Source organism: Oncorhynchus clarkii, unplaced genomic scaffold (genome assembly GCF_045791955.1).
Source record: "Oncorhynchus clarkii lewisi isolate Uvic-CL-2024 unplaced genomic scaffold, UVic_Ocla_1.0 unplaced_contig_11241_pilon_pilon, whole genome shotgun sequence".
Taxonomy (NCBI): Eukaryota; Metazoa; Chordata; class Actinopteri; order Salmoniformes; family Salmonidae; genus Oncorhynchus; species Oncorhynchus clarkii.
The window spans coordinates 2,343-27,875 of NW_027258017.1; the positions used below are offsets into that span (position 1 = coordinate 2,343).

The 25,533-nt window shown below is 44.4% G+C and overlaps 1 protein-coding gene across 1 annotated transcript in view; it reads left to right on the plus strand.

Annotated features, from left to right (window-relative positions):
- Positions 1-1,331: 1,331 nt before the first annotated feature.
- LOC139394524 (chromosome transmission fidelity protein 18 homolog) overlaps positions 1,332-25,533 on the plus strand; it is a gene marked incomplete at its 5' end in the record, with an annotated part of 44,216 nt that continues 20,014 nt past the window's right edge. Inside the window, 16 exons of the mRNA XM_071142615.1 lie at positions 1,332-1,488; positions 1,749-1,841; positions 3,454-3,506; positions 9,452-9,590; positions 10,098-10,373; positions 11,036-11,133; positions 12,117-12,240; positions 12,329-12,465; positions 12,531-12,624; positions 12,875-12,973; positions 15,839-15,969; positions 16,120-16,234; positions 19,214-19,438; positions 20,398-20,547; positions 22,900-23,030; positions 23,462-23,606. Of these exons, the coding sequence (XP_070998716.1) occupies positions 1,332-1,488; positions 1,749-1,841; positions 3,454-3,506; positions 9,452-9,590; positions 10,098-10,373; positions 11,036-11,133; positions 12,117-12,240; positions 12,329-12,465; positions 12,531-12,624; positions 12,875-12,973; positions 15,839-15,969; positions 16,120-16,234; positions 19,214-19,438; positions 20,398-20,547; positions 22,900-23,030; positions 23,462-23,606 (2,167 nt within the window). The remainder of the gene's footprint in view (positions 1,489-1,748; positions 1,842-3,453; positions 3,507-9,451; positions 9,591-10,097; positions 10,374-11,035; positions 11,134-12,116; positions 12,241-12,328; positions 12,466-12,530; positions 12,625-12,874; positions 12,974-15,838; positions 15,970-16,119; positions 16,235-19,213; positions 19,439-20,397; positions 20,548-22,899; positions 23,031-23,461; positions 23,607-25,533) is intronic.

Below are 25,533 nucleotides of genomic sequence, written 5' to 3' on the forward strand. Positions count from 1 at the left end.
CTGTCCCAGTAGGTGGTTTCAGGCCCTGTCTGATGGTTGGTATTGATATAGTTGGTGTTGATCTGTCCCAATAGGTGGTTTCAGGCCCTGTCTGATGGTTGGTATTGATCTGTCCCAATAGGTGGTTTCAGGCCCTGTCTGATGGTTGGTGTTGATATAGTTGGTATTGATCTGTCCCAATAGGTGGTTTCAGGCCCTGTCTGATGGTTGGTATTGATCTGTCCCAATAGGTGGTTTCAGGCCCTGTCTGATGGTTGGTATTGCTTGTCCCAATAGGTGGGTTCAGGCCCTGTCTGATGGTTGGTATTGATATAGTTGGTGTTGATCTGTCCCAATAGGTGGTTTCAGGCCCTGTCTGATGGTTGGTGTTGATATAGTTGGTATTTATCTGTCCCAATAGGTGGTTTCAGGCCCTGTCTGATGGTTGGTATTGATATAGTTGGTGTTGATCTGCCCCAATAGGTGGTTTCAGGCCCTGTCTGATGGTTGGTATTGATCTGTCCCAATAGGTGGTTTCAGGCCCTGTCTGATGGTTGGTATTGATCGGTCCCAATAGGTGGTTTCAGGCCCTGTCTGATGGTTGGTATTGATCTGTCCCAATAGGTGGTTTCAGGCCCTGTCTGATGGTTGGTGTTGATCTGTCCCAATAGGTGGTTTCAGGCCCTGTCTGATGGTTGGTATTGATCTGTCCCAATAGGTGGTTTCAGGCCCTGTCTGATGGTTGGTATTGATCGGTCCCAATAGGTGGTTTCAGGCCCTGTCTGATGGTTGGTATTGATCTGTCCCAATAGGTGGTGTCAGGCCCTGTCTGATGGTTGGTGTTGATATAGTTGGTATTGATCTGTCCCAATAGGTGGTTTCAGGCCCTGTCTGATGGTTGGTATTGATCTGTCCCAATAGGTGGTTTCAGGCCCTGTCTGATGGTTGGTGTTGATATAGTTGGTATTGATCTGTCCCAATAGGTGGTTTCAGGCCCTGTCTGATGGTTGATGTTGATATAGTTGGTATTGATCTGTCCCAATAGGTGGTTTCAGGCCCTGTCTGATGGTTGGTATTGATCTGTCCCAATAGGTGGTTTCAGGTCCTCTCTGATGGTTGGTGTTGATATAGTTGGTTTGACTATCAGATTGCGTAGATCTAGATCATAGATATATAGATGCATAGATCTGCCCCATTCAGTCTATTCGTATTAGTAACAGAGGCAGCAGCCAATGTCAATATGAGGAACTCTCAAATCAAAGTGTGTGTGTGTGTGTGTGTGTGTGTGTGTGTGTGTGTGTGTGTGTGTGTGTGTGTAGACCCCAGCTAATCCCGGCGATCTTGGACATCAGTGGCTTCGCAGCCATCCAGGAGTCTCCTCGGAGAGTCACCGCGGCAACGTCGTGTCACGTTCTGAAGCGCCCCCCGGCCGAGGGGGGATACGTTAGCGTGACGGACCAGACAGGAAACCGCGTCTACCTCCGACAGACAGACGACATGAGGGGAAGGGTAACTTTTAGCCAATCACTGAGCTTTACCTGATCCACCAATCACCTCTCTCTGTCTCCCTTATTTACTGTCTTTATAGGACCCCAGTCAACTCTCTGTCTCCCTTATTTACTGTCTTATATATCTACTAACCCTCTCTGTCTCCCTTATTTACTGTCTTATAGGACCCCAGTCACCTCTCTCTCTGTCTCCCTTATTTACTGTCTTATAGGACCCCAGTCACCTCTCTCTCTGTCTCCCTTATTTACTGTGTCTTATAGGCTGTGGACCCCAGTGCTTTTCGTAGCTCCCATAATGCATTGGGTTTGCTGGCTGTTCCCATCGAGGTACTGAGAGAACAGGTGGCCGAGAAGGTGAGTACACCCCCACAGCTAACCTTGCGGGGACACACAATTCATTTTCTGTAAACCTAACACGTACTCTTAACCTAATCCTAACCTTAACCCAAAAACATAACCCTAGCTCCTAACCCTAGCTCCTAACCCTAGCTCCTAACCCTTAACCTAATCCTAACCTTAACCCTAGCTCCTAACCCTAGCTCCTAACCCATAACCTAATCCTAACCTTAACCCTAGCTCCTAACCCTAGCTCCTAACCCTAGCTCCTAACCCTTAACCTAAACCTATCCTTAACCCAGACTTAACCCTAGCTCCTAACCCTAGCTCCTAACCCTTAACCTAATCCTAACCTTAACCCAGCTCCTAACCCTAGCTCCTAACCCATAACCAATGAAATGGTGCAAACCAGCTCCTAACCCAGCTCCTAACCCAGCTCCTAACCTTAAACCTAATTCTAACCTTAACCTTGAAATCCCCTAAATAGGATTCCACCTTATGGGGACCAACAAAATGTTCCCAGTTTGTCAAATGTTAGTTTGTTTACTATTCTACTTCTGGTCTTCAAGTATAGTTAAACCTTCACCTTAAACACGTCCACACACGCTTCCCAAGTTGACACAGCTGTCTGAGCTGACTGTTTCTCACTGAGCTGACTGTTTTCTGACTGAGCTGACTGTTTCTGACTCAGCTGACTGTTTCTACTGAGCCCTGACTGTTTCTGACTGAGCTGACTGTTTCTGACTGAGCTGTCTGTTTCTGTCTGACTGTTTCTGTCTGAGCTGACTGTTTCTGACTGAGCTGACTGTTTCTGTCTGAGCTGACTGTTTCTGACTGAGCTGACTGTTTCTGTCTGAGCTGACTGTTTCTGACTGACTGAGCTGACCGTTTCTGTCTGTTTCTGACTGACTGAGCTGACTGTTTCTGTCTGACTGAGCTGATTGTTTCTGTCTGTTTCTGACTGACTGAGCTGACTGTTTCTGTCTGTTTCTGACTAACTGTTTCTGTCTGTTTCTGACTGACTGAGCTGACTGTTTCTGACTGACTGAGCTGACTGTTTCTGACTGACTGAGCTGACTGTTTCTGACTGACTGAGCTGACTGTTTCTGGCTGACTGTTTCTGTCTGACTGAGCTGTCTGTTTCTGTCTGACTGAGCTGACTCTTTCTGTCTGACTGAGCTGACTCTTTCTGTCTGACTGAGCTCACTGTTTCTGACTGTTTCTGGCTGACTGTTTCTGTCTGACTGAGCTGTCTGTTTCTGTCTGACTGAGATGACTCTTTCTGTCTGACTGAGCTGACTCTTTCTGTCTGACTGAGCTGACTCTTTCTGTCTGACTGAGCTGACTCTTTCTGTCTGACTGAGCTGACTCTTTCTGTCTGACTGAGCTGACTCTTTCTGTCTGACTGAGCTGACTCTTTCTGACTGTTTTTGACTGAGCTGACTGTTTCTGACTGTTTTTGACTGAGCTGACTGTTTCTGACTGTTTTTGACTGAGCTGACTGTTTCTGACTGTTTTTGACTGAGCTGACTGTTTCTGACTGTTTCTGGCTGAGCTGACTGTTTCTGTCTGTTTCTGACTGACTGAGCTGACTTTCTGTCTGTTTCTGATTTTCTGACTGTTTCTGCAGCGTCATCGCCAAGTGGTGGAGGAATCTCAGCGCCTAACAGAGCGACTCAACAGGTGTGTGTGTGTGTGTACATGCAGTACCAATCTAAAGTTAAAGTTACTCATTCAAGGGGTTTTCTTTATGTTGGAAAATAGTGAAGACATGAACTATGAAATAACACATATGGAATCATGTAGTAACCAAAAAAGTGTTAAACAAATCAAAATATATTTGAGATTCTTCAAAGTTGCCACCCTTGGCTTTGATGACAGCTTTGCACACTCTTGGCATTCTCTCAACCAGCTTCACCTGGAATGCTTTTCCAGCAGTCTTGAAGGAGTTCCCACATATGCTGAGCACTTGTTGGCTCCTTCACTCTGCGGTCCAACTCATCCCAAACCATCTCATTTGGTTGAGATCGGGTTAATGTGGAGGCCAGGTCATCTGACGCAACACTCCATCACTCTCCTTGGTAAAATAGCCTTTACACCGCCTGGAGGTGTGTTGGCTCATTGTCCTGTTGAAAAACAAAATGATAGTCCCACTAAGCGCAAACCAGGTGGGATGGCTTATCGCTGCAGAATGCTGTGGTAGCCATGCTGGTTAAGTGTGCCTTGAATTCTAAATAAATCACAGACAGTGTCACCAGCAAAGCACCATCACACCTCCTCCTCCATGCTTCGCGGTGGGAACCACACATGCAGAGATCATCCGTTCACCTACTCTGTGTCTCACAAAGACACGGCGGTTGGAACCACAAATAGACTCCTCAGACCAAAGGACAGATTTCCGCCGGTCTAATGTCCATTACTCATGTGTCCAAGCAAGTCTCTTCTTCTTATTGGTGTCCTTTGATTTGATTTTATTAGGATCTCTTTTAGTCCCCATTTGGACTAATCTTCCAAGAGTCCTTAACATTAAAATATAATTTATAATACAAACACACTTTCACATATAACACACTGTTACAAACATACATAATACACTAGCATAATGACCCAATAAATACTCAGTCTAAAAAATATTGATTCTTCATCTACTATAGTCCCACAACATTTATATATACTATATTTAAATGGTTTTTAAATAATGTTTAAACTTATATATTGAAAGGTTTCTAGTTTGCTCAGTTAATTTATTCCATTTCTTTATAGCTCTAAATCTAAATGTTATTTTGCCCATTTCTTTTTTCTGTCTGGATAACGCAGAGATGGTGGACAATCTATTCCTAGTATTTACTGAATGTCTGTCTCTTAACCAATCTATTCCTAGTATTTACGGAATGTCTGTCTCTTAACCAATCTATTCCTAGTATTTACTGAATGTCTGTCTCTAACCAATCTATTCCTAGTATTTACTGAATGTCTGTCTCTTAACCAATCTATTCCTAGTATTTACTGAATGTCTGTCTCTTACCAATCTATTCCTAGTATTTACGGAATGTCTGTCTCTTACCAATCTATTCCTAGTATTTACTGAATGTCTGTCTCTTACCAATCTATTCCTAGTATTTACGGAATGTCTGTCTCTTAACCAATCTATTCCTAGTATTTACTGAATGTCTGTCTCTTAACCAATCTATTCCTAGTATTTACTGAATGTCTGTCTCTTAACCAATCTATTCCTAGTATTTACGGAATGTCTGTCTCTTAACCAATCTATTCCTAGTATTTACTGAATGTCTGTCTCTTAACCAATCTATTCCTAGTATTTACTGAATGTCTGTCTCTTAACCAATCTATTCCTAGTATTTACGGAATGTCTGTCTCTTAACCAATCTATTCCTAGTATTTACTGAATGTCTGTCTCTTAACCAATCTATTCCTAGTATTTACTGAATGTCTGTCTCTAACCAATCTATTCCTAGTATTTACGGAATGTCTGTCTCTTAACCAATCTATTCCTAGTATTTACTGAATGTCTGTCTCTTAACCAATCTATTCCTAGTATTTACTGAATGTCTGTCTCTTAACCAATCTATTCCTAGTATTTACTGAATGTCTGTCTCTTAACCAATCTATTCCTAGTATTTACTGAATGTCTGTCTCTTAACCAATCTATTCCTAGTATTTACTGAATGTCTGTCTCTTAACCAATCTATTCCTAGTATTTACTGAATGTCTGTCTCTAACCAATCTATTCCTAGTATTTACTGAATGTCTGTCTCTTACCAATCTATTCCTAGTATTTACGGAATGTCTGTCTCTTAACCAATCTATTCCTAGTATTTACTGAATGTCTGTCTCTAACCAATCTATTCCTAGTATTTACTGAATGTCTGTCTCTAACCAATCTATTCCTAGTATTTACTGAATGTCTGTCTCTAACCAATCTATTCCTAGTATTTACTGAATGTCTGTCTCTTAACCAATCTATTCCTAGTATTTACTGAATGTCTGTCTCTTAACCAATCTATTCCTAGTATTTACTGAATGTCTGTCTCTTAACCAATCTATTCCTAGTATTTACTGAATGTCTGTCTCTTAACCAATCTATTCCTAGTATTTACTGAATGTCTGTCTCTAACCAATCTATTCCTAGTATTTACTGAATGTCTGTCTCTTACCAATCTATTCCTAGTATTTACTGAATGTCTGTCTCTTAACCAATCTATTCCTAGTATTTACTGAATGTCTGTCTCTTAACCAATCTATTCCTAGTATTTACTGAATGTCTGTCTCTAACCAATCTATTCCTAGTATTTACTGAATGTCTGTCTCTTAACCAATCTATTCCTAGTATTTACTGAATGTCTGTCTCTTAACCAATCTATTCCTAGTATTTACTGAATGTCTGTCTCTAACCAATCTATTCCTAGTATTTACTGAATGTCTGTCTCTTAACCAATCTATTCCTAGTATTTACTGAATGTCTGTCTCTTAACCAATCTATTCCTAGTATTTACTGAATGTCTGTCTCTAACCAATCTATTCCTAGTATTTACTGAATGTCTGTCTCTTACCATCTGAATACCTGCTGTGAATAGAACTTGGCCGTTTTAAATGATGTATATTATAAAATAAGATAAGCATGTTTTAGTCAATTATCTTGTCGATTGATGACCAACCAAGAACACTGCGCATGACTGCATCAGAAGAACCATATCTCCACCTTAAAACAACCCATGACTGCATCAGAAGAACCATACCTCCACCTTAAAACAACCCATGACTGCAACAGAAGAACCACATCTCCACCTTAAAACAACCCATGACTGCAACAGAAGACCCATATCTCCACCTTAAAACAACCCATGACTGCAACAGAAGAACCATATCTCCACCTTAAAACAACCCATGACTGCATCAGAAGAACCATATCTCCACCTTAAAACAACCCATGACTGCATCAGAAGAACCACATCTCCACCTTAAAACAACCCATGACTGCATCAGAAGAACCATATCTCCACCTTAAAACAACCCATGACTGCATCAGAAGAACCATACCTCCACCTTAAAACAACCCATGACTGCATCAGAAGAACCATATCTCCACCTTAAAACAACCCATGACTGCATCAGAAGAACCGTATCTCCACCTTAAAACAATCCTTGCTGCTTTATTCTGTGCATTCTGCAGCCTCCTAACTTCACTAGATGATGCATTTCCCCAGACCACCGAACAATAGTTCACTTGACTCTCAACCAATGCCTGTGTTATTTGCTGAAGGATTTTCCCTTGTAAATATTTAGCTATCCTTCTGATTGTGCATGCTGTTTTAATATATTTTTTTTTACATAAATTAGTTATTTGAGACGACGATGATAAGCAGTTGTCTAGCTGCACTCCCAGTAGTTTGGTTTATCCATAAGACCATAACCTGTAGATTTACCATCAGGTAATGACTTCAATAGGTTTAACACCTCCTCCACTGTAGATTTACCATCAGGTAATGACTTCAATAGGTTTAACACCTCCTCCACTGTAGATTTACCACCAGGTAATGACTTCAATAGGTTTGACACCTCCTCCACTGTAGATTTACCATCAGGTAATGACTTCAATAGGTTTAACACCTCCTCCACTGACACCGTTTGTAGACTAAAAGAGCAGATCTTGTTGCTCATAATATGATCATCAATCCATTGGACAATAGCTTGTTTGGAAGAATTTATGTCTACATTGTTGCTTAGTAATTTCATTTTCTGTGTAAAAAAAATCAGCAAAATGATTGTCACTATTAGTAGTAGTAAAATGATTGTCACTATTAGTAGTAGTAAAATGATTGGCACTATTAGCAGTAGTAAAATGATTGGCACTATTAGTAGTAGTAATATGATTGGCACTATTAGTAGTAGTAAAATGATTGGCACTATTAGTAGTAGTAAAATGATTGGCACTATTAGTAGTAGTAAAATGATTGGCACTATTAGTAGTAGTAAAATGATTGGCACTATTAGTAGTAGTAAAATGATTGGCACTATTAGTAGTAGTAAAATGATTGGCACTATTAGTAGTAGTAAAATGATTGGCACTATTAGTAGTAGTAAAATGATTGGCACTATTAGTAGTAGTAATAGTACAATATCAACTGGTCCTGTTATCATTCTCCCGCCAACCTCCACACTAGATGGGCATGAGGAGATAGATGTACCAAGTAAGCCCTTAACTGTGTTCCATACCTTTTTACAATCAGTAAAAGCATTGTTGTAAAATAACTTTTTTCCCTTCGATTCAATTTAACGGCATAATTACGTCATGTTCTATAATTCCTTTAGTAGTGGTTTCTTTGCAGCAAATTCGACCATGAAGGCCTGATTCACACAGTCTCCTCTGAACAGTTGATGTTGAGATGTGTCTGTTACTTGAACTCTGTGAAGCATTTATTTGGGCTGCAGTTTCCGAGGCTGGTAACTCTAATGAAATGATCCTCTGTAGCAGAGGTAACTCTGAGTCTTCCTTTCCTGTGGCGGTCCTCATGAGAGCCAGTTTCATCATAGCAGAGGTAACTCTGAGTCTTCCTTTCCTGTGGCGGTCCTCATGAGAGCCAGTTTCATCATAGCAGAGGTAACTCTTAGTCTTCCTTTCCTGTGGCAGTCCTCATGAGAGCCAGTTTCATCATAGCAGAGGTAACTCTGAGTCTTCCTTTCCTGTGGTGGTCCTCATGAGAGCCAGTTTCATCATAGCAGAGGTAACTCTGAGTCTTCCTTTCCTGTGGCGGTCCTCATGAGAGCCAGTTTCATCATAGCAGAGGTAACTCTGGGTCTTCCTTTCCTGTGGCGGTCCTCATGAGAGACAGTTTCATCATAGCAGAGGTAACTCTGAGTCTTCCTTTCCTGTGGCGGTCCTCATGAGAGACAGTTTCATCATTGAACTTGATGGTTTTTGCGACTGCACTTGAAGAAACTTTCAAAGTTGTTGAAATGTTCTGGATTGACTGACCTTCATTGTCTTAAAGTAATGATGGCCTGTCGTTTCACTTTGCTTATTTGAGCTGTTCTTTCCATAATATGGACTTGGTCTTTTACCAAATAGGGCTATCTTCTGTATACCACCCCTACCTTAAAGCTTTAAGAGGGAAAGAAATTCCACATTAACTTTTAACAAGGTGCACCTGTTAATTGAAATGCATTCCAGGTGACTACCTCATGAAGCTGGTTGAGAGAATGCCAAGAGTGTGCAAAGCTGTCACCAAGGCAAAGGGTGGCTACTTTGAAGAATCTCAAATAGGAAATATTTTATATATATTGTTTAACACTGTTTTGGTTACTACATGATTCCATATGTGTTATTTCATAGTTTTGTTGTCTTCACTATTATTCTACAATGTAGAAAATAGTAAAATAAAGAAAAACCCTGGAATGAGTAGGTGTTCTAGAACCCTGGAATGAGGAGGTGTTCTAGAACCCTGGAATGAGTAGGTGTTCTAGAACCCTGGAATGAGTAGGTGTTCTAGAACCCTGGAATGAGGAGGTGTGCAAACTGTTGACTGGGACTGTATCACCTGATAGATATTGTCGTTTCTGTACATTAATACTTGTTTATAGCATAAACGTGTGTGTGTGTGTGTGTTCAGTCAAGTGGATGAAGAGTTTGGAGAGCTGGACGGCAGACAGAGAGAAGAGGGGGATCGAGAGGAGGAGGAGGAGGAATCTTCTCGTCTCTGGGTGGATCAGTTTTCTCCTCAACACTACACTGAACTACTCAGCGACGACGTGAGTGGTGGAGGGGGAACGAGACTCTAGCGGATTACATTTCATCTTTACTTCCCAAGCCTGTGTGTGTGTGTGTGTGTGTGTGTGTAATTACTGTGTATAATTACTGTGTTAATTGCTGTGTGTATAGTGTGTGTGTGTGTGTATAGTGTGTGTGTATAATGTGTTTCTGTGTGTATAATGTGTGTGTGTGTGTGTATAATGTGTTTCTGTGTGTATAATGTGTGTGTGTGTGTGTGTATAATGTGTGTATAATGTGTTTCTGTGTGTATGTGTTTCTGTGTGTATAATGTGTTTCTGTGTGTATAATGTGTGTGTGTGTATAATGTGTTTCTCTGTGTATAATGTGTTTCTGTGTGTATAATGTTTGTGTGTGTGTGTGTATATAATGTGTTTCTGTGTGTATAATGTGTGTGTGTGTGTAATGTGTTTGTGTGTATAATGTGTTTCTGTGTGTATAATGTGTGTGTGTGTGTATAATGTGTGTGTGTGTGTGTGTGTGTGTAGTTCACCAACCGCTGTTTGCTGAAGTGGCTGAAGCTGTGGGACCAGGTGGTGTTTGGACGAGAGAGGAAGACACGCCAACCCCCAGCCGAGAGGCCCGACCAGAACACAGCCAATCAGGACCAGGGACGCTTCAATAAGGGCCGGGGTCGCTTTAATTCCACCAACCGGAGCCAGGGAAACTTTAATCAAGCCAATCAGAAATTTAAGACCAAGAGTCAGATCACTGAGGAGCTTCTGGAGGCCGAACTGGACCAATACAAAAGGCCCAAATACAAGGTAGGTAGAACTACACAGACTGATAAATACAAGGTAGGAAGAACTACACAGACTGATAAATACAAGGTAGGAAGAACTACACAGACTGATAAATACAAGGTAGGTAGAACTACACATCACACAGACTGATAAATACAAGGTAGGTAGAACTACACAGACTGATAAATACAAGGTAGGTAGACCTACACATCACACAGACTGATAAATACAAGGTAGGTAGAACTACACAGACTGATAAATACAAGGTAGGTAGAACTACACAGACTGATAAATAGAAGTAGGTAGACCCACACAGACTGATAAATACAAGGTAGGAAGAACTACACAGACTGATAAATAGAAGTAGGTAGACCCACACAGACTGATAAATAGAAGTAGGTAGACCCACACAGACTGATAAATACAAGGTAGGAAGAACTACACAGACTGATAAATACAAGGTAGGAAGAACTACACAGACTGATAAATACAAGGTAGGTAGAACTACACATCACACAGACTGATAAATACAAGGTAGGTAGAACTACACAGACTGATAAATACAAGGTAGGTAGACCAATCTGTCCTCGTCCCACTAGGTGGTGCTGCTGTCAGGTTATATAGCTGTTAGTATATATACTACTAGGTTAATATAGCTGGTTAATCTGTCGTCCTCCCACTAGGTGGTGCTGCTCTCTGGTCCTCCGGGTTTAGGGAAGACCACTCTAGCCCACATCATCGCTAAGCATGCTGGGTACAACGTGGTGGAGATTAACGCCAGGTGGGTTTAACGACTTCAACAAGTTGATGCTGTGGTTTCCCATAGCAACTAAGTGGTTGTTGATGCTGTGGTGTCCCATAGTAACTAAGGTGTTGTTGACACTGTGGTTTCCCATAGTAACTAAGGTGTTGTTGATGCTGTGGTTTCCCATAGTAACTAAGGTGTTGTTGACACTGTGGTTTCCCATAGTAACTAAGGTGTTGTTGATGCTGTGGTTTCCCATAGTAACTAAGGTGTTGTTGACACTGTGGTTTCCCATAGTAACTAAGGTGTTGTTGACACTGTGGTTTCCCATAGTAACTAAGGTGTTGTTGATGCTGTGGTTTCCCCATAATAACTAAGGTGTTGTTGATGCTGTGGTTTCCCATAGTAACTAAGGTGGTGTTGATGCTGTGGTTTCCCATAGTAACTAAGGTTTTGTTGATGCTGTGGTTTCCCCATAGTAACTAAGGTGGTGTTGATGCTGTGGTTTCCCATAGTAACTAAGGTGGTGTTGATGCTGTGGTTTCCCATAGTAACTAAGGTGGTGTTGATGCTGTGGTTTCCCATAGTAACTAAGGTTTTGTTGATGCTGTGGTTTCCCCATAGTAACTAAGGTGGTGTTGATGCTGTGGTTTCCCATAGTAACTAAGGTGGTGTTGATGCTGTGGTTTCCCATAGTAACTAAGGGGTTGTTGATGCTGTGGTTTCCCATAGTAACTAAGGGGTTGTTGATGCTGTGGTTTCCCATAGTAACTAAGGGGTTGTTGACGCTGTTGTTTCCCATAGTAACTAAGGTGTTGTTGACGCTGTGGTTTCCCATAGTAACTAAGGTGTTGTTGACGCTGTGGTTTCCCATAGTAACTAAGGTGTTGTTGACGCTGTGGTTTCCCATAGTAACTAAGGTGTTGTTAACGCTGTCGTTTCCCATAGTAACTAAGGTGTTGTTGACGCTGTGGTTTCCCATAATAACTAAGGGGTTGTTGATGCTGTGGTTTCCATAGTGATGACCGCAGTGCGGAGCTGTTCCAGAAGCGTATCGACACAGCAACCCAGATGAGGTCAGTGCTGGGAGCCAATGAGAAGCCTAACTGCCTCATCATTGACGAGATTGACGGAGCGCCCGCCGTAAGTCCCGCCCACCACTCCGTCCCTGCCCTTCTATTGGACCACTCTCACCTAGCCTCATCTCTCTCTCTCTGTGATTGGTCGGCAGGCTGCCATCAGCATCCTATTGGCCACTCTGAACAGGAAGGACAGCCAGGGGGCGGATTCAGAGGCGGAGCCTCTAAAGAAGAAGAAGAAAAAAGAGTCGGTCCTCCTCCGACCAATCATCTGCATCTGTAACGACCTGTAAGAGATGGAGGGGGGAGGGGTTTATCCCTATCTGTGATCTGATTGGTTCTCTGTCCTGTCAGGTATGTTCCAGCCCTGAGGCCTCTGAGGCAGCAGGCGTTCCTATTGGCCTTCCCCCAGACACAGCCTTCCCGCCTGGCACAGAGACTGGCTGAGGTAATCTTTGTTTTAATTTTCTAAGTGGTGATGCAACATGTCAGACCAGCCATGATGGGGGTCTTTATGTTAATGTGTGGGTTAGATCTCCAGGGGTCAGGGGCCAGGGTATGAAGACTGACATGTCAGACCAGCCATGATGGGAGTCTTTATGTTAATGTGTGGGTTAGATCTCCATGGGCCAGGGGTCCTGAAGACTGACATGTCAGACCAGCCATGATGGGGGTCTTTATGTTAATGTGTGGGTTAGATCTCCAGGGGCCAGGGTATGAAGGCTGACATGGGGACTCTGATGGCTCTCTGTGAGAAGACGGACAACGACATCAGATCCTGCATAAATACACTGCAGGTACATACACACACACACACACACACACAGCAAACCAATTGCACACTGTGTTTCCAGATTATAAGAGCTACCTTGTATTACAATAATGTCAAGGGTCCAAACACTGATCCCTGAGGAACACCTGTCTGTACACATTAACTCACAGGTGACAACTGGGATGGAAAATGAATGAGAGGAGTGGCAATATCGTCCTCTATCTGCCATATCTTCAATATTAGCCTACTAGAGAGCGTGTGCCCTCCAGGCCTGGAGGGAAGCTAAAGTCATTCCACTACCTAAGAATAGTAAAGCCCTCTTTACTGGCTCAAATAGCCGACCAATCAGCCTGTTACCCACCCTTAGTAAACTTCTGGAAAAAATTGTGTTTGACCAGATACAATGCTATTTCACAGTAAACAAATTGAGTACAGACGTTCAGCACGCTTATAGGGAAGGACATTCAACAAGTACAGCACTTACACAAATGACTGATGATTGGCTGAGAGAAATTGATGTTAAAATTATTGTGGGGGCTGTTTTGTTAGACTTCAGTGCAGCTTTTGACATTATCGGTCACAGTCTGCTGTTGGCTTTACACCCCCTGCTATTTATTTATTATTTATTTCACCTTTATTTAACCAGGGAGGCAAGTTGAGAACGCCTTTATTTAACCAGGTAGGCAAGTTGAGAACACCTTTATTTAACCAGGTAGGCTAGTTGAGAACACCTTTATTTAACCAGGGAGGCTAGTTGAGAACACCTTTATTTAACCAGGTAGGCAAGTTGAGAACACCTTTATTTAACCAGGTAGGCAAGTTGAGAACAAGTTCTCATTTACAATTGCGACCTGGCCAAGATAAAGCAAAGCAGTTCGACACATACAACGACACAGAGTTACACATGGAGTAAAACAAACATACTGTCAATAATACAGTATAAACAAGTCTATATACGATGTGAGCAAATGAGGTGAGATAAGGGAGGTAAAGGCAAAAAGGCCATGGTGGCGAAGTAAATACAATATAGCAAGTAAAACACTGGAATGGGAGATTTGCAATGGGAGAATGTGCAAAGTAGAAATAAAAATAATGGGGTGCAAAGGAGCAAAATAAATAAATAAATTAAATACAGTAGGGAAAGAGGTAGTTGTTTGGGCTAAATTATAGGTGGGCTATGTACAGGTGCAGTAATATGTGAGCTGCTCTGACAGTTGGTGCTTAAAGCTAGTGAGGGAGATAAGTGTTTCCAGTTTCAGAGATTTTTGTAGATTTTTGCTATAATGTGGATAAAGAGTTACCTGTCTAACAGAACACAGAGGGTGTTTTTTAATGGAAGCCTCTCCAACATAATCCAGGTAGAATGAGGAATTCCCCAGGGCAGCTGTCTAGGACCCTTTACTTTTTCAATCTTTACTAATGACATGCCACTTGCCTTGATTAAAGCCAGAGTGGATGACTCAACACTATACATGTCAGTTACTACAGCGCCTGAAATGACTGCAACAATTAACAAAGAGGGAAACCTAGTCTGTTGCCCAACATTAAACCGAAATGTGTCTTCCGCATTTAACCCAACCCCTCTGAATCAAAGAGATGCAGAGAGCTGCCTTCATCAACGTTTATGTCATCGGCATCCAGGGAGCAGTTGTTGGGGGTTTAACTGCCTTGTTCAAGTGCAGAACGGCAGATTTTTCAGCCTTGACAGCTCTGGGATTCGAACCAATGACCTTTCAGTTCCTGGCCCGATGCTCTTTACCACTTGGCAACCTAGTCACAGAAAACCATACAGCCATTTTCCAGCCAAGGAGAGGGCTCACAAAAGAAATAGCATTACAATTAATCACTTACCTTTGATGATCTTCATCTGGTGGCAGTCCCAGGTCTCCATGTTAGACAATAAATGTTTATTTTGTTCGATAATGTCCCTCTCTATGACTAAAAACCTCCTTTTTATTTGCGCGTTTTTTCCAGTAATCCTAATGCACAAGGTCCAGACGAAAAGTTTTCAAAAGTACAATAAAAGTTTGTAGAAAAATGCCAAACGATGTTTAAAATCAACCCTCCGGTTGTTTTTGTCATAAATAATCAATAATATTTCAACCAGACAAAAGCTTCGTCAATAGGAAAGGAGAAACAAGAAAGGCGAGTTCCCGATCAGGCCCATGGCTGATGAATGGAAATTTCCACTGGCCACTGATTGAAAGTGCTGTATCTCCCTCATTTTTCAGAGTAAAAGCCTGAAACTATAAAGACTGGCCACATGTAGAATAAGCCATAGAGCTCGTGAACTGGGTCCTAAGTCTTTGTATGGTGGATAGGCTTTCAATGGAAAAACCGCCTTTCAAAATAATAGTACTTCCTGGTTGGATTGTCTTCGGGTTTTCGCCTGCCATATCAGTTCTGTTATACTCACAGACATTATTTTAACAGTTTTGGAAACGTCAGAGTGTTTTCAATCCAAATCCACTAATTATATGCATATCCTAGCTTCTGGGCCTGAGTAGCAGGCAGTTTAATTTGGGCACACTTTTCATCCAAGATTCTGAATGCTGCCCCCTATCCTAATGAAGTTAAGATGGAAGTTAAGATGGAGAGAAGTCTGTCCAGGGAGGCACAAGGTACTACATAGAGCCATGACTACATGACTACATGGAACTCTATTCCACATCAGGTAACTGATGTAAGCAGTAGAATCAGATAGGCAGGAACTAATTAGGATCCATAATCAATCCGTAATCTTTGTAGTCCCTACACGGTCGAGGTTGGAGACAGCTGGACGTGTTGTAGTTCCTCCACGGTCGAGGTTAGAGACAGCTGGACGTGTTAATGTGTTGTAGTTCCTCCACGGTCGAGGTTAGAGACAGCTGGACGTGTTAATGTGTTGTAGTTCCTCCACGGTCGAGGGAAGAGACAGCTGGACGTGCAGTCGGTCCAGTCCATGAGGATCGGTCAGAAGGATCAGAATAAAGGACTGTTCAACCTCTGGCAGGAGATCTTCCAACTGCCGCGCATCAAACGGTATTATAACAAACTATGCTATTGATAACCATAACTAACTATTTGTCTTCCTGGTTGACCATATTTGGTGTCTTCCTGGTTGACCATATTTGGTGTCTTCCTGGTTGACCATATTTGGTGTCTTCCTGGTTGACCATATTTGGTGTATAGGAAGCGTGTGGGCGAGGAGCTGGAAGAGGGCCTTAGAGAAGGAGGCGGGGCCGAGAGACTACAGCACATCCTTCACCTGGCCTCTTCCACCGGAGAGCACGACAAACTCACACAGGTAACACACACCACACACACACAGTCCCACATACACACACACACACACCACACACACAGTCCCACATACACACACACACACACACAGTCTCACACACACACAGTCTCACACACACACACACAGACACACACACACACACACACAGTCTCTTCCAAAGCAGGACAGCACACAGTAGGACAGTATACAGCAGGTCAGTAGGACGGCAGGACAGCACATAGCAGGACAGCACACAGTAGGACAGTATACAGCAGGACAGCACACAGTAGGACAGTATACAGTAGGACAGCAGGACAGCACATAGTAGGACAGTATACAGCAGGACAGTAGGACAGCACACAGTAGGACTGCAGGACAGCACACAGCAGGACAGCACACAGCAGGACAGCACACAGCAGGACAGCACACAGTAGGACAGTATACAGTAGGACAGCAGGACAGCACATAGTAGGACAGCACACAGTAGGACAGTATACAGCAGGACAGCACACAGTAGGACGGCATACAGTAGGACGGCATACAGTAGGACAGCATACAGTAGGACAGCACACAGTAGGACAGCACACAGTAGGACTGTATACAGCAGGACATTATACAGCAGGACATTATACAGTAGGACAGCACACAGTAGGACAGCACACAGCAGGACATCAGGACAGCACACAGTAGGACAGTAGGACAGCACACAGCAGGACAGCACACAGCAGGACAACAGGACAGCACACAGTAGGACAGCACACAGTAGGACAGCAAACAGTAGGACAGCAGGACAGCACACAGCAGGACAGCACACAGCAGGACTTTAGGACAGCACACAGCAGGACAGCACACAGCAGGACAGCACACAGCAGGACAGCACACAGTAGGACAGCACACAGTAGGATAGTATACAGCAGCACACAGTAGGACAGCAGCACACAGTAGGACAGCAGCACACAGTAGGACAGCAGCACACAGTAGGACAGCAGCACACAGTAGGACAGCAGCACACAGTAGGACAGCACACAGCAGGACAGCACACAGTAGGACAGCAGGACAGTCGGACAGCACACAGCAGGACAGTAGGACAGCACACAGCATGACCGTAGGACAGCAGGACAGTAGGACAGCAGGACAGCACACAGTAGGACAGCACACAGCACACAGTAGGACAGCACACAGCAGGACAGCAGGACAGCACACAGCAGGACAGCACACAGTAGGACAGCAGGACAGTAGGACAGCAGGACAGGACACAGTAGGACAGCACACAGCACACAGTAGGACAGCACACAGCAGGACAGTAGGACAGCACACAGCATGACCGTAGGACAGCAGGACAGCACACAGCAGGACATTAGGACAGCACACAGCAGGACAGTAAGACAGCAGGACAGTAGGACAGCACACAGCAGGACAGCACACATTAGGACAGCACACAGCAGGACAGCAAACAGCAGGACAGCAAACAGCAGGACAGCACACAGTAGTACAGCACACAGCAGGACAGCACACAGCAGGACAGTAGGACACCACACAGCAGGACAGTAGGACAGCACACAGTAGGACAGCACAGAGCAGGACAGCACACAGCAGGACAGTAGGACAGCAGGACAGTAGGACATCACACAGTAGGACAGTATACACCAGGAGAGTAGGACAGCAGGACAGCACACAGCAGGACAGCACACAGCAGGACAGCACACAGTAGGACAGCAGGACAGCACACAGCAGGACAGTAGGACAGCAGGACAGCACACAGTAGGATAGTATACCTCATGACAGCAGGACAGTAGAACAGCACACAGCAGGACAGTAGGACAGCACACAGTAGGACAGCACACAGTAGGACAGCACACAGTAGGACAGCAGTACAGTAGGACAGCATACAGCAGTACAGTAGGACAGCATACAGCAGTACAGTAGGACAGTAGGACAGCACAGAGTTGGACAGCACACAGCAGGACAGTAGGACAGCACACAGCAGGACAGTAGCACAGTAGGACAGCACACAGCAGGACTGTAGGACAGCACACAGTAGGAGAGCACACAGCAGGACAGCAGGACAGTAGGCCAGCACACAGTATTGCAGCAGTACAGTAGGATAGCACACAGCAGGATAGCACACAGCAGGACACAGCAACCCCTCTCTCTCTCTGTCTCCCTCCTCCTCCATCTGTCTCTATGTGGATGAGATGTAGTCTGGAGAATGTATATCCTGGTAGATGTGTTCCAGATTACTTTTTAAATGGAGAAATCTAATCAGAGAACATGTTGCTATTGGGACCTAACCTCTATTAATATCTCTCCCTCCTCCATCTCTCTCTGTCCCTCTCTCTCTCTCTCTCTCTCTCCTCCTCCATCTCTCTCTGTCCCTCCTCCTCCACCTCCATCTCTCTCTCTCTGTCTCTCTCTCTCTGTCTCTCTCTCTCTCTGTCTCTCTCTCTCTCTCCTCCTCCAACTCTCTCTGTCCCTCCTCCTCCTCCTCCATCTCTCTCTCTCTCTCTCTCTCCCTCCTTCTCTCTCTCTCTCCCCCTCTCTCTCTCTCTCCCTCTCTCTCTCTCTCTCTTTCTCTCTCCCTCCCTCCTCTCTCTCTCTCTCCCCTCTCTCTCCCTCTCTCTCTCTACCCCTCTCTCTCTACCCCTCTCTCTCTCTCTCTCTGTCTCTCCCTCCTTCTCTCTCTCCCTCCCCCTCTCTATCTCCCTCTGTCTCTCCCTCCTTCTCTCTCTCTCCCCCTCCCCTCTCTCTCTCTCCCCCTCCTCTCTCTCTCTCTCTCCCCCTTTTCTCTCTCTCTACCCCTCTCTCTCTCTACCCCTCTCTCTCTCTACCCCTCTCTCTCTCTACCCCTCTCTCTCTCTCTCTCTCTCTCTGTCTCTCCCTCCTTCTCTCTCTCCCTCCCCCTCTCTATCTCTCTCTGTCTCTCTCTTTCTCCCTCCTTCTCTCTCTCTCCCCCCCCCTCTCTCTCTCTCTCCCTCCCCCCCTTCTCTCTCTCTCTGTTCCCAGGGTCTCTATGATAACTTCCTGTCTATGCGTGTGAAGGACCCCGGTCTTGGCAGAGTGTGTCAGGCTCTGGATTGGTTGGGCTTCTCAGACGGGTTGACCCAGGCCATGCTGCAAGGACAAAACTTCTCTCTGCTGCGATACCAGCCCTTCCTCCCCGCAGCTTTCCACTTCCTGTTTGCTCACACACACGTCCCCCGCATCAACTACCCCCACAGCCAGTACGAGGTACACACACAAAACCTGGGCTTAGATACAATGTGGTGTTTTGTTCCTCTGGGTTCTATTCTAGGAATAGATGGATAGAATGTGGTGTTCCTCAGGGTTCTATTCTACAAATAGATCAAATGTGGTGTTCCTCTGGGTTATATTCTACGAATAGATAGATAGAATGTGGTGTTCCTCTGGGTTCTATTCTAGGAACAGATAGATAGAATGTGGTGTTCCTCTGGGTTCTATTCTAGGAATAGATAGATAGAATGTGGTGTTCCTCAGGGTTATATTCTACGAATAGATAGATAGAATGTGGTGTTCCTCTGGGTTCTATTCTAGGAACAGATAGATAGAATGTGGTGTTCCTCTGGGTTCTATTCTAGGAACAGATAGAATGTGGTGTTCCTCTGGGTTCTATTCTAGGAACAGATAGAATGTGGTGTTCCTCTGGGTTCTATTCTAGGAACAGATAGATAGAATGTGGTGTTCCTCTGGGTTCTATTCTAGGAACAGATAGATAGAATGTGGTGTTCCTCAGGGTTTTATTCTAGATCCTCTGTTATTTCAGCCATAGCTCTCTATAATAATTTATCGGCCCTCTCTCTTCCCCCCTCTCTCCTCTCTTCCCCTCCTCTCTTTCCCCTCTCCTCTTTCCCCTCTCCTCTTTTCCTCGTCTCTCTTCCCCCTCTCTCCTCTCTGCCCCATATCTCCTCTCCTCTCTTCCCCCTCTCTCCTCTCTTCCCCATATCTCCTCTCCCTCCTCTCTCCTCTCTTCCTCCTCTCTCCTCTCCTCTCCTCTCTTCCCCCTCTATCCTCTCCTCTCTTCCCCCTTGCTCCTCTCCTCTCTTCCTCCTCTCTCCTCTCTTCCCCCTCTCTCCTCTCCCCCCTCTCTCTTCCCCCTCTCTTCCTCCTCTCTTCCCGCTCTCTCCTCTCCTCTTTTCCCCCTCTCCCCTCTCTTCCCCCTCTCTCTCCAGGCTCTAACTAAGACCTCAGCCAGCAGGAACGCTCTGGCGGCCATGTTGTCTGAAGTCCCAGCATGCATCAGGACTAGAGTCAGTGAGCTTAGTCTCAGTCTGGACATCCTGTCTCTCCTGCTGGATATCATCTGTCCCAAACTACGACCTGTAGGTACACACACACACACACACAAACACTGGATATTGTATGTCCTGAACTACGACCTGTAGGGACACACACTGGATATTATCTGTCCTAAACTACGACCTGTAGGTACACTCACTGGATATTATCTGTCCTAAACTACAACCTGTAGGTACACTCACTGGATATTATCTGTCCTAAACTACGACCTGTAGGTACACTCACTGGATATTATCTGTCCTAAACTACAACCTGTAGGTACACTCACTGGATATTATCTGTCCTAAACTACAACCTGTAGGTACACACACACCCTGGATATTATCTGTCCTAAACTACGACCTGTAGGTACACTCACTGGATATTATCTGTCCTAAACTATGACCTGTAGGTACACACACTGGATATTATCTGTCCTAAACTACGACCTGTAGGTACACTCACTGGATATTATCTGTCCTAAACTACAACCTGTAGGTACACTCACTGGATATTATCTGTCCTAAACTACGACCTGTAGGTACACACACACACACACACACAAACACTGGATATTATCTGTCCTAAACTATGACCTGTAGGTACACACACTGGATATTATATGTCCTAAACTATGACCTGTAGGTACACTCACTGGATATTATCTGTCCTAAACTACAACCTGTAGGTACACTCACTGGATATTATCTGTCCTAAACTACGACCTGTAGGTACACTCACTGGATATTATCTGTCCTAAACTACAACCTGTAGGTACACACACTGGATATTATCTGTCCTAAACTACAACCTGTAGGTACACTCACTGGATATTATCTGTCCTAAACTACGACCTGTAGGGACACACACTGGATATTATCTGTCCTGAACTATGACCTGTAGGTACACACACACCCTGGATATTATATGTCCTAAACTATGACCTGTAGGGACACACACACCCTGGATATTATATGTCCTAAACTATGACCTGTAGGTACACTCACTGGATATTATATGTCCTAAACTATGACCTGTAGGTACACTCACTGGATATTATCTGTCCTAAACTACGACCTGTAGGGACACTCACTGGATATTATCTGTCCTGAACTATGACCTGTAGGTACACTCACTGGATATTATCTGTCCTAAACTACAACCTGTAGGGACACTCACTGGATATTATCTGTCCTAAACTACAACCTGTAGGGACACTCACTGGATATTATCTGTCCTAAACTACAACCTGTAGGGACACTCACTGGATATTATCTGTCCTAAACTACAACCTGTAGGGACACTCACTGGATATTATCTGTCCTAAACTACATATACAGCTGGTTGAGAGGTCTCAGTGCCAGCATCAGTCTTGTTTATGGCCTTATACAGCTGGTTGAGAGGTCTCAGTGCCAGCATCAGTCTGGTTTATGGCCTTATACAGCTGGTTGAGAGGTCTCAGTGCCAGCATCAGTCTGGTTTATGGCCTTATACAGCTGGTTGAGAGGTCTCAGTGCCAGCATCAGTCTTGTTTATGGCCTTATACAGCTGGTTGAGAGAGGTCTCAGTGCCAGCATCAGTCTTGTTTATGGCCTTATACAGCTGGTTGAGAGGTCTCAGTGCCAGCATCAGTCTGGTTTATGGCCTTATACAGCTGGTTGAGAGGTCTCAGTGCCAGCATCAGTCTTGTTTATGGCCTTATACAGCTGGTTGAGAGAGGTCTCAGTGCCAGCATCAGTCTGGTTTATGGCCTTATACAGCTGGTTGAGAGGTCTCAGTGCCAGCATCAGTCTGGTTTATGGCCTTATACAGCTGGTTGAGAGGTCTCAGTGCCAGCATCAGTCTGGTTTATGGCCTTATACAGCTGGTTGAGAGGTCTCAGTGCCAGCATCAGTCTGGTTTATGGCCTTATACAGCTGGTTGAGAGGTCTCAGTGCCAGCATCAGTCTGGTTTATGGCCTTATACAGCTGGTTGAGAGGTCTCAGTGCCAGCATCAGTCTTGTTTATGGTCTTATACAGCTGGTTGAGAGGTCTCAGTGCCAGCATCAGTCTTGTTTATGGCCTCATACAGCTGGTTGAGAGGTCTCAGTGCCAGCATCAGTCTGGTTTATGGCCTTATACAGCTGGTTGAGAGGTCTCAGTGCCAGCATCAGTCTGGTTTATGGTCTGTTCAGGGGGGTCAGGTGTTGAATAACAGGTGTGTGTTTCTGTGTCCAGGTGTTGAATAACAGGTGTGTGTTTCTGTGTCCAGGTGTTGAATAACAGGTGTGTGTTTCTGTGTGTCCAGGTGTTGAATAACAGGTGTGTGTTTCTGTGTGTCCAGGTGTTGAATAACAGGTGTGTGTTTCTGTGTGTCCAGGTGTTGAATAACAGGTGTGTGTTTCTGTGTGTCCAGGTGAACCCCCAACTGTTCAGCGACAGAGAGAAACAGCAGCTGGTTGATCTGATTCACACCATGATCTCCTACAACCTGTCCTACAGACAGGACAGAACGCCTGATGGACAATATGTCTACGTTCTGGAGCCGTGAGTCACACACACACACACACACACACCTAGAACACACACACACACACACACACACACACCTAGAACACACACACCTAGAACACACACACGAACAGACACACGCGCACACACACACACCTAGAACACAAACACACACACACACCTAAAACACAAACACACACACACACCTAAAACACACACACACACACACACCTAAAACACAAATACACACACACCTAAAACACAACTGTGTCTCTGTGTGTGTGTGTGTGTGTGTGTGTGTGTGTGTGTCTGACCGTGTGTCTGACCGTGTGTCTGACCGTGTGTCTGACCGTGTGTCTGTGTGTGTGTGTGTCTGACCGTCTGTGTGTGTGTGTGTGTGTGTGTGTGTGTGTGTCTGACCGGGTGTGTGTGTGTGTGTGTCTGACCGTGTGTGTGTGTGTGTGTAGGCGTGTGGAGCAGGTGGTCTGTTTCCCAGGCTTGCCCCCCCACAGACAGCTGACCTACCAGACCAAACAGACGATCAGCAGAGAGATGGACCAGGAGAGGATGAGGAGAGCAGAATCACTGATGCTGCTACGCAACCCACACACGGTCAGACACACACACACACACACACACACTCACACACGGTCAGACACACTCACACACACACACACACACTGACACACGGTCAGACACACACACACACGGTCAGACACACTCACACACACACACACTCACACACGGTCAGACACACACACACACAGTCAGACACACACACACACACAGTCAGACACACTCACACACACACACACCCACACACGGTCAGACACACACCCACACACGGTCAGACACACTCACACACTCACACACGGTCAGACACACACACACACACAGTCAGACACACACACACACACAGTCAGACACACACCCACACACGGTCAGACACACACCCACACACGGTCAGACACACACACACACAGTCAGACACACACACGGTCAGACACACACACAGTGTTAGATTATAGAATGGATCATGGTGTGTGTAGGGTACCAGTGTTAGATTATAGAATGGATCATGGTGTCTGTAGGGTACCAGTGTTAGATTATAGAATGGATCATGGTCTGTAGGGTACCAGTGTTAGATTATAGAATGGATCATGGTCTGTAGGGTACCAGTGTTAGATTATAGAATGGATCATGGTGTGTAGGGACCAGTGTTAGATTATAGAATGGATCATGGTCTGTAGGGTACCAGTGTTAGATTATAGAATGGATCATGGTGTGTAGGGTACCAGTGTTAGATTATAGAATGGATCATGGTGTGTAGGGTACCAGTGTTAGATTATAGAATGGATCATGGTCTGTAGGGTACCAGTGTTAGATTATAGAATGGATCATGGTCTGTAGGGTACCAGTGTTAGATTATAGAATGGATCATGGTGTGTAGGGTACCAGTGTTAGATTATAGAATGGATCATGGTGTGTAGAGTACCAGTGTTAGATTATACAATGGATCATGGTGTGTAGGGTACCAGTGTTAGATTATAGAATGGGTCATGGTGTGTAGGGTACCAGTGTTAGATTATAGAATGGATCATGGTGTGTAGGGTACCAGTGTTAGATTATAGAATGGATCATGGTCTGTAGGGTACCAGTGTTAGATTATAGAATGGATCATGGTGTGTGTAGGGTACCAGTGTTAGTTTATAGAATGGATCATGGTCTGTAGGGTACCAGTGTTAGATTATAGAATGGATCATGGTCTGTAGGGGACCAGTGTTAGATTATAGAATGGATCATGGTGTGTAGGGACCAGTGTTAGATTATAGAATGGATCATGGTCTGTAGGGTACCAGTGTTAGATTATAGAATGGATCATGGTGTGTAGGGTACCAGTGTTAGATTATAGAATGGATCATGGTGTGTAGGGTACCAGTGTTAGATTATAGAATGGATCATGGTCTGTAGGGTACCAGTGTTAGATTATAGAATGGATCATGGTCTGTAGGGTACCAGTGTTAGATTATAGAATGGATCATGGTGTGTAGGGTACCAGTGTTAGATTATAGAATGGATCATGGTGTGTAGAGTACCAGTGTTAGATTATACAATGGATCATGGTCTGTAGGGTACCAGTGTTAGATTATAGAATGGGTCATGGTGTGTAGGGTACCAGTGTTAGATTATAGAATGGATCATGGTGTGTAGGGTACCAGTGTTAGATTATAGAATGGATCATGGTCTGTAGGGTACCAGTGTTAGATTATAGAATGGATCATGGTGTGTGTAGGGTACCAGTGTTAGTTTATAGAATGGATCATGGTCTGTAGGGTACCAGTGTTAGATTATAGAATGGATCATGGTCTGTAGGGGACCAGTGTTAGATTATAGAATGGATCATGGTCTATAGGGTACCAGTGTTAGATTATAGAATGGATCATGGTGTGTGTAGGGTACCAGTGTTAGATTATAGAATGGATCATGGTGTGGTACCAGTGTTAGATTATAGAATGGATCATGGTGTGTAGGGTACCAG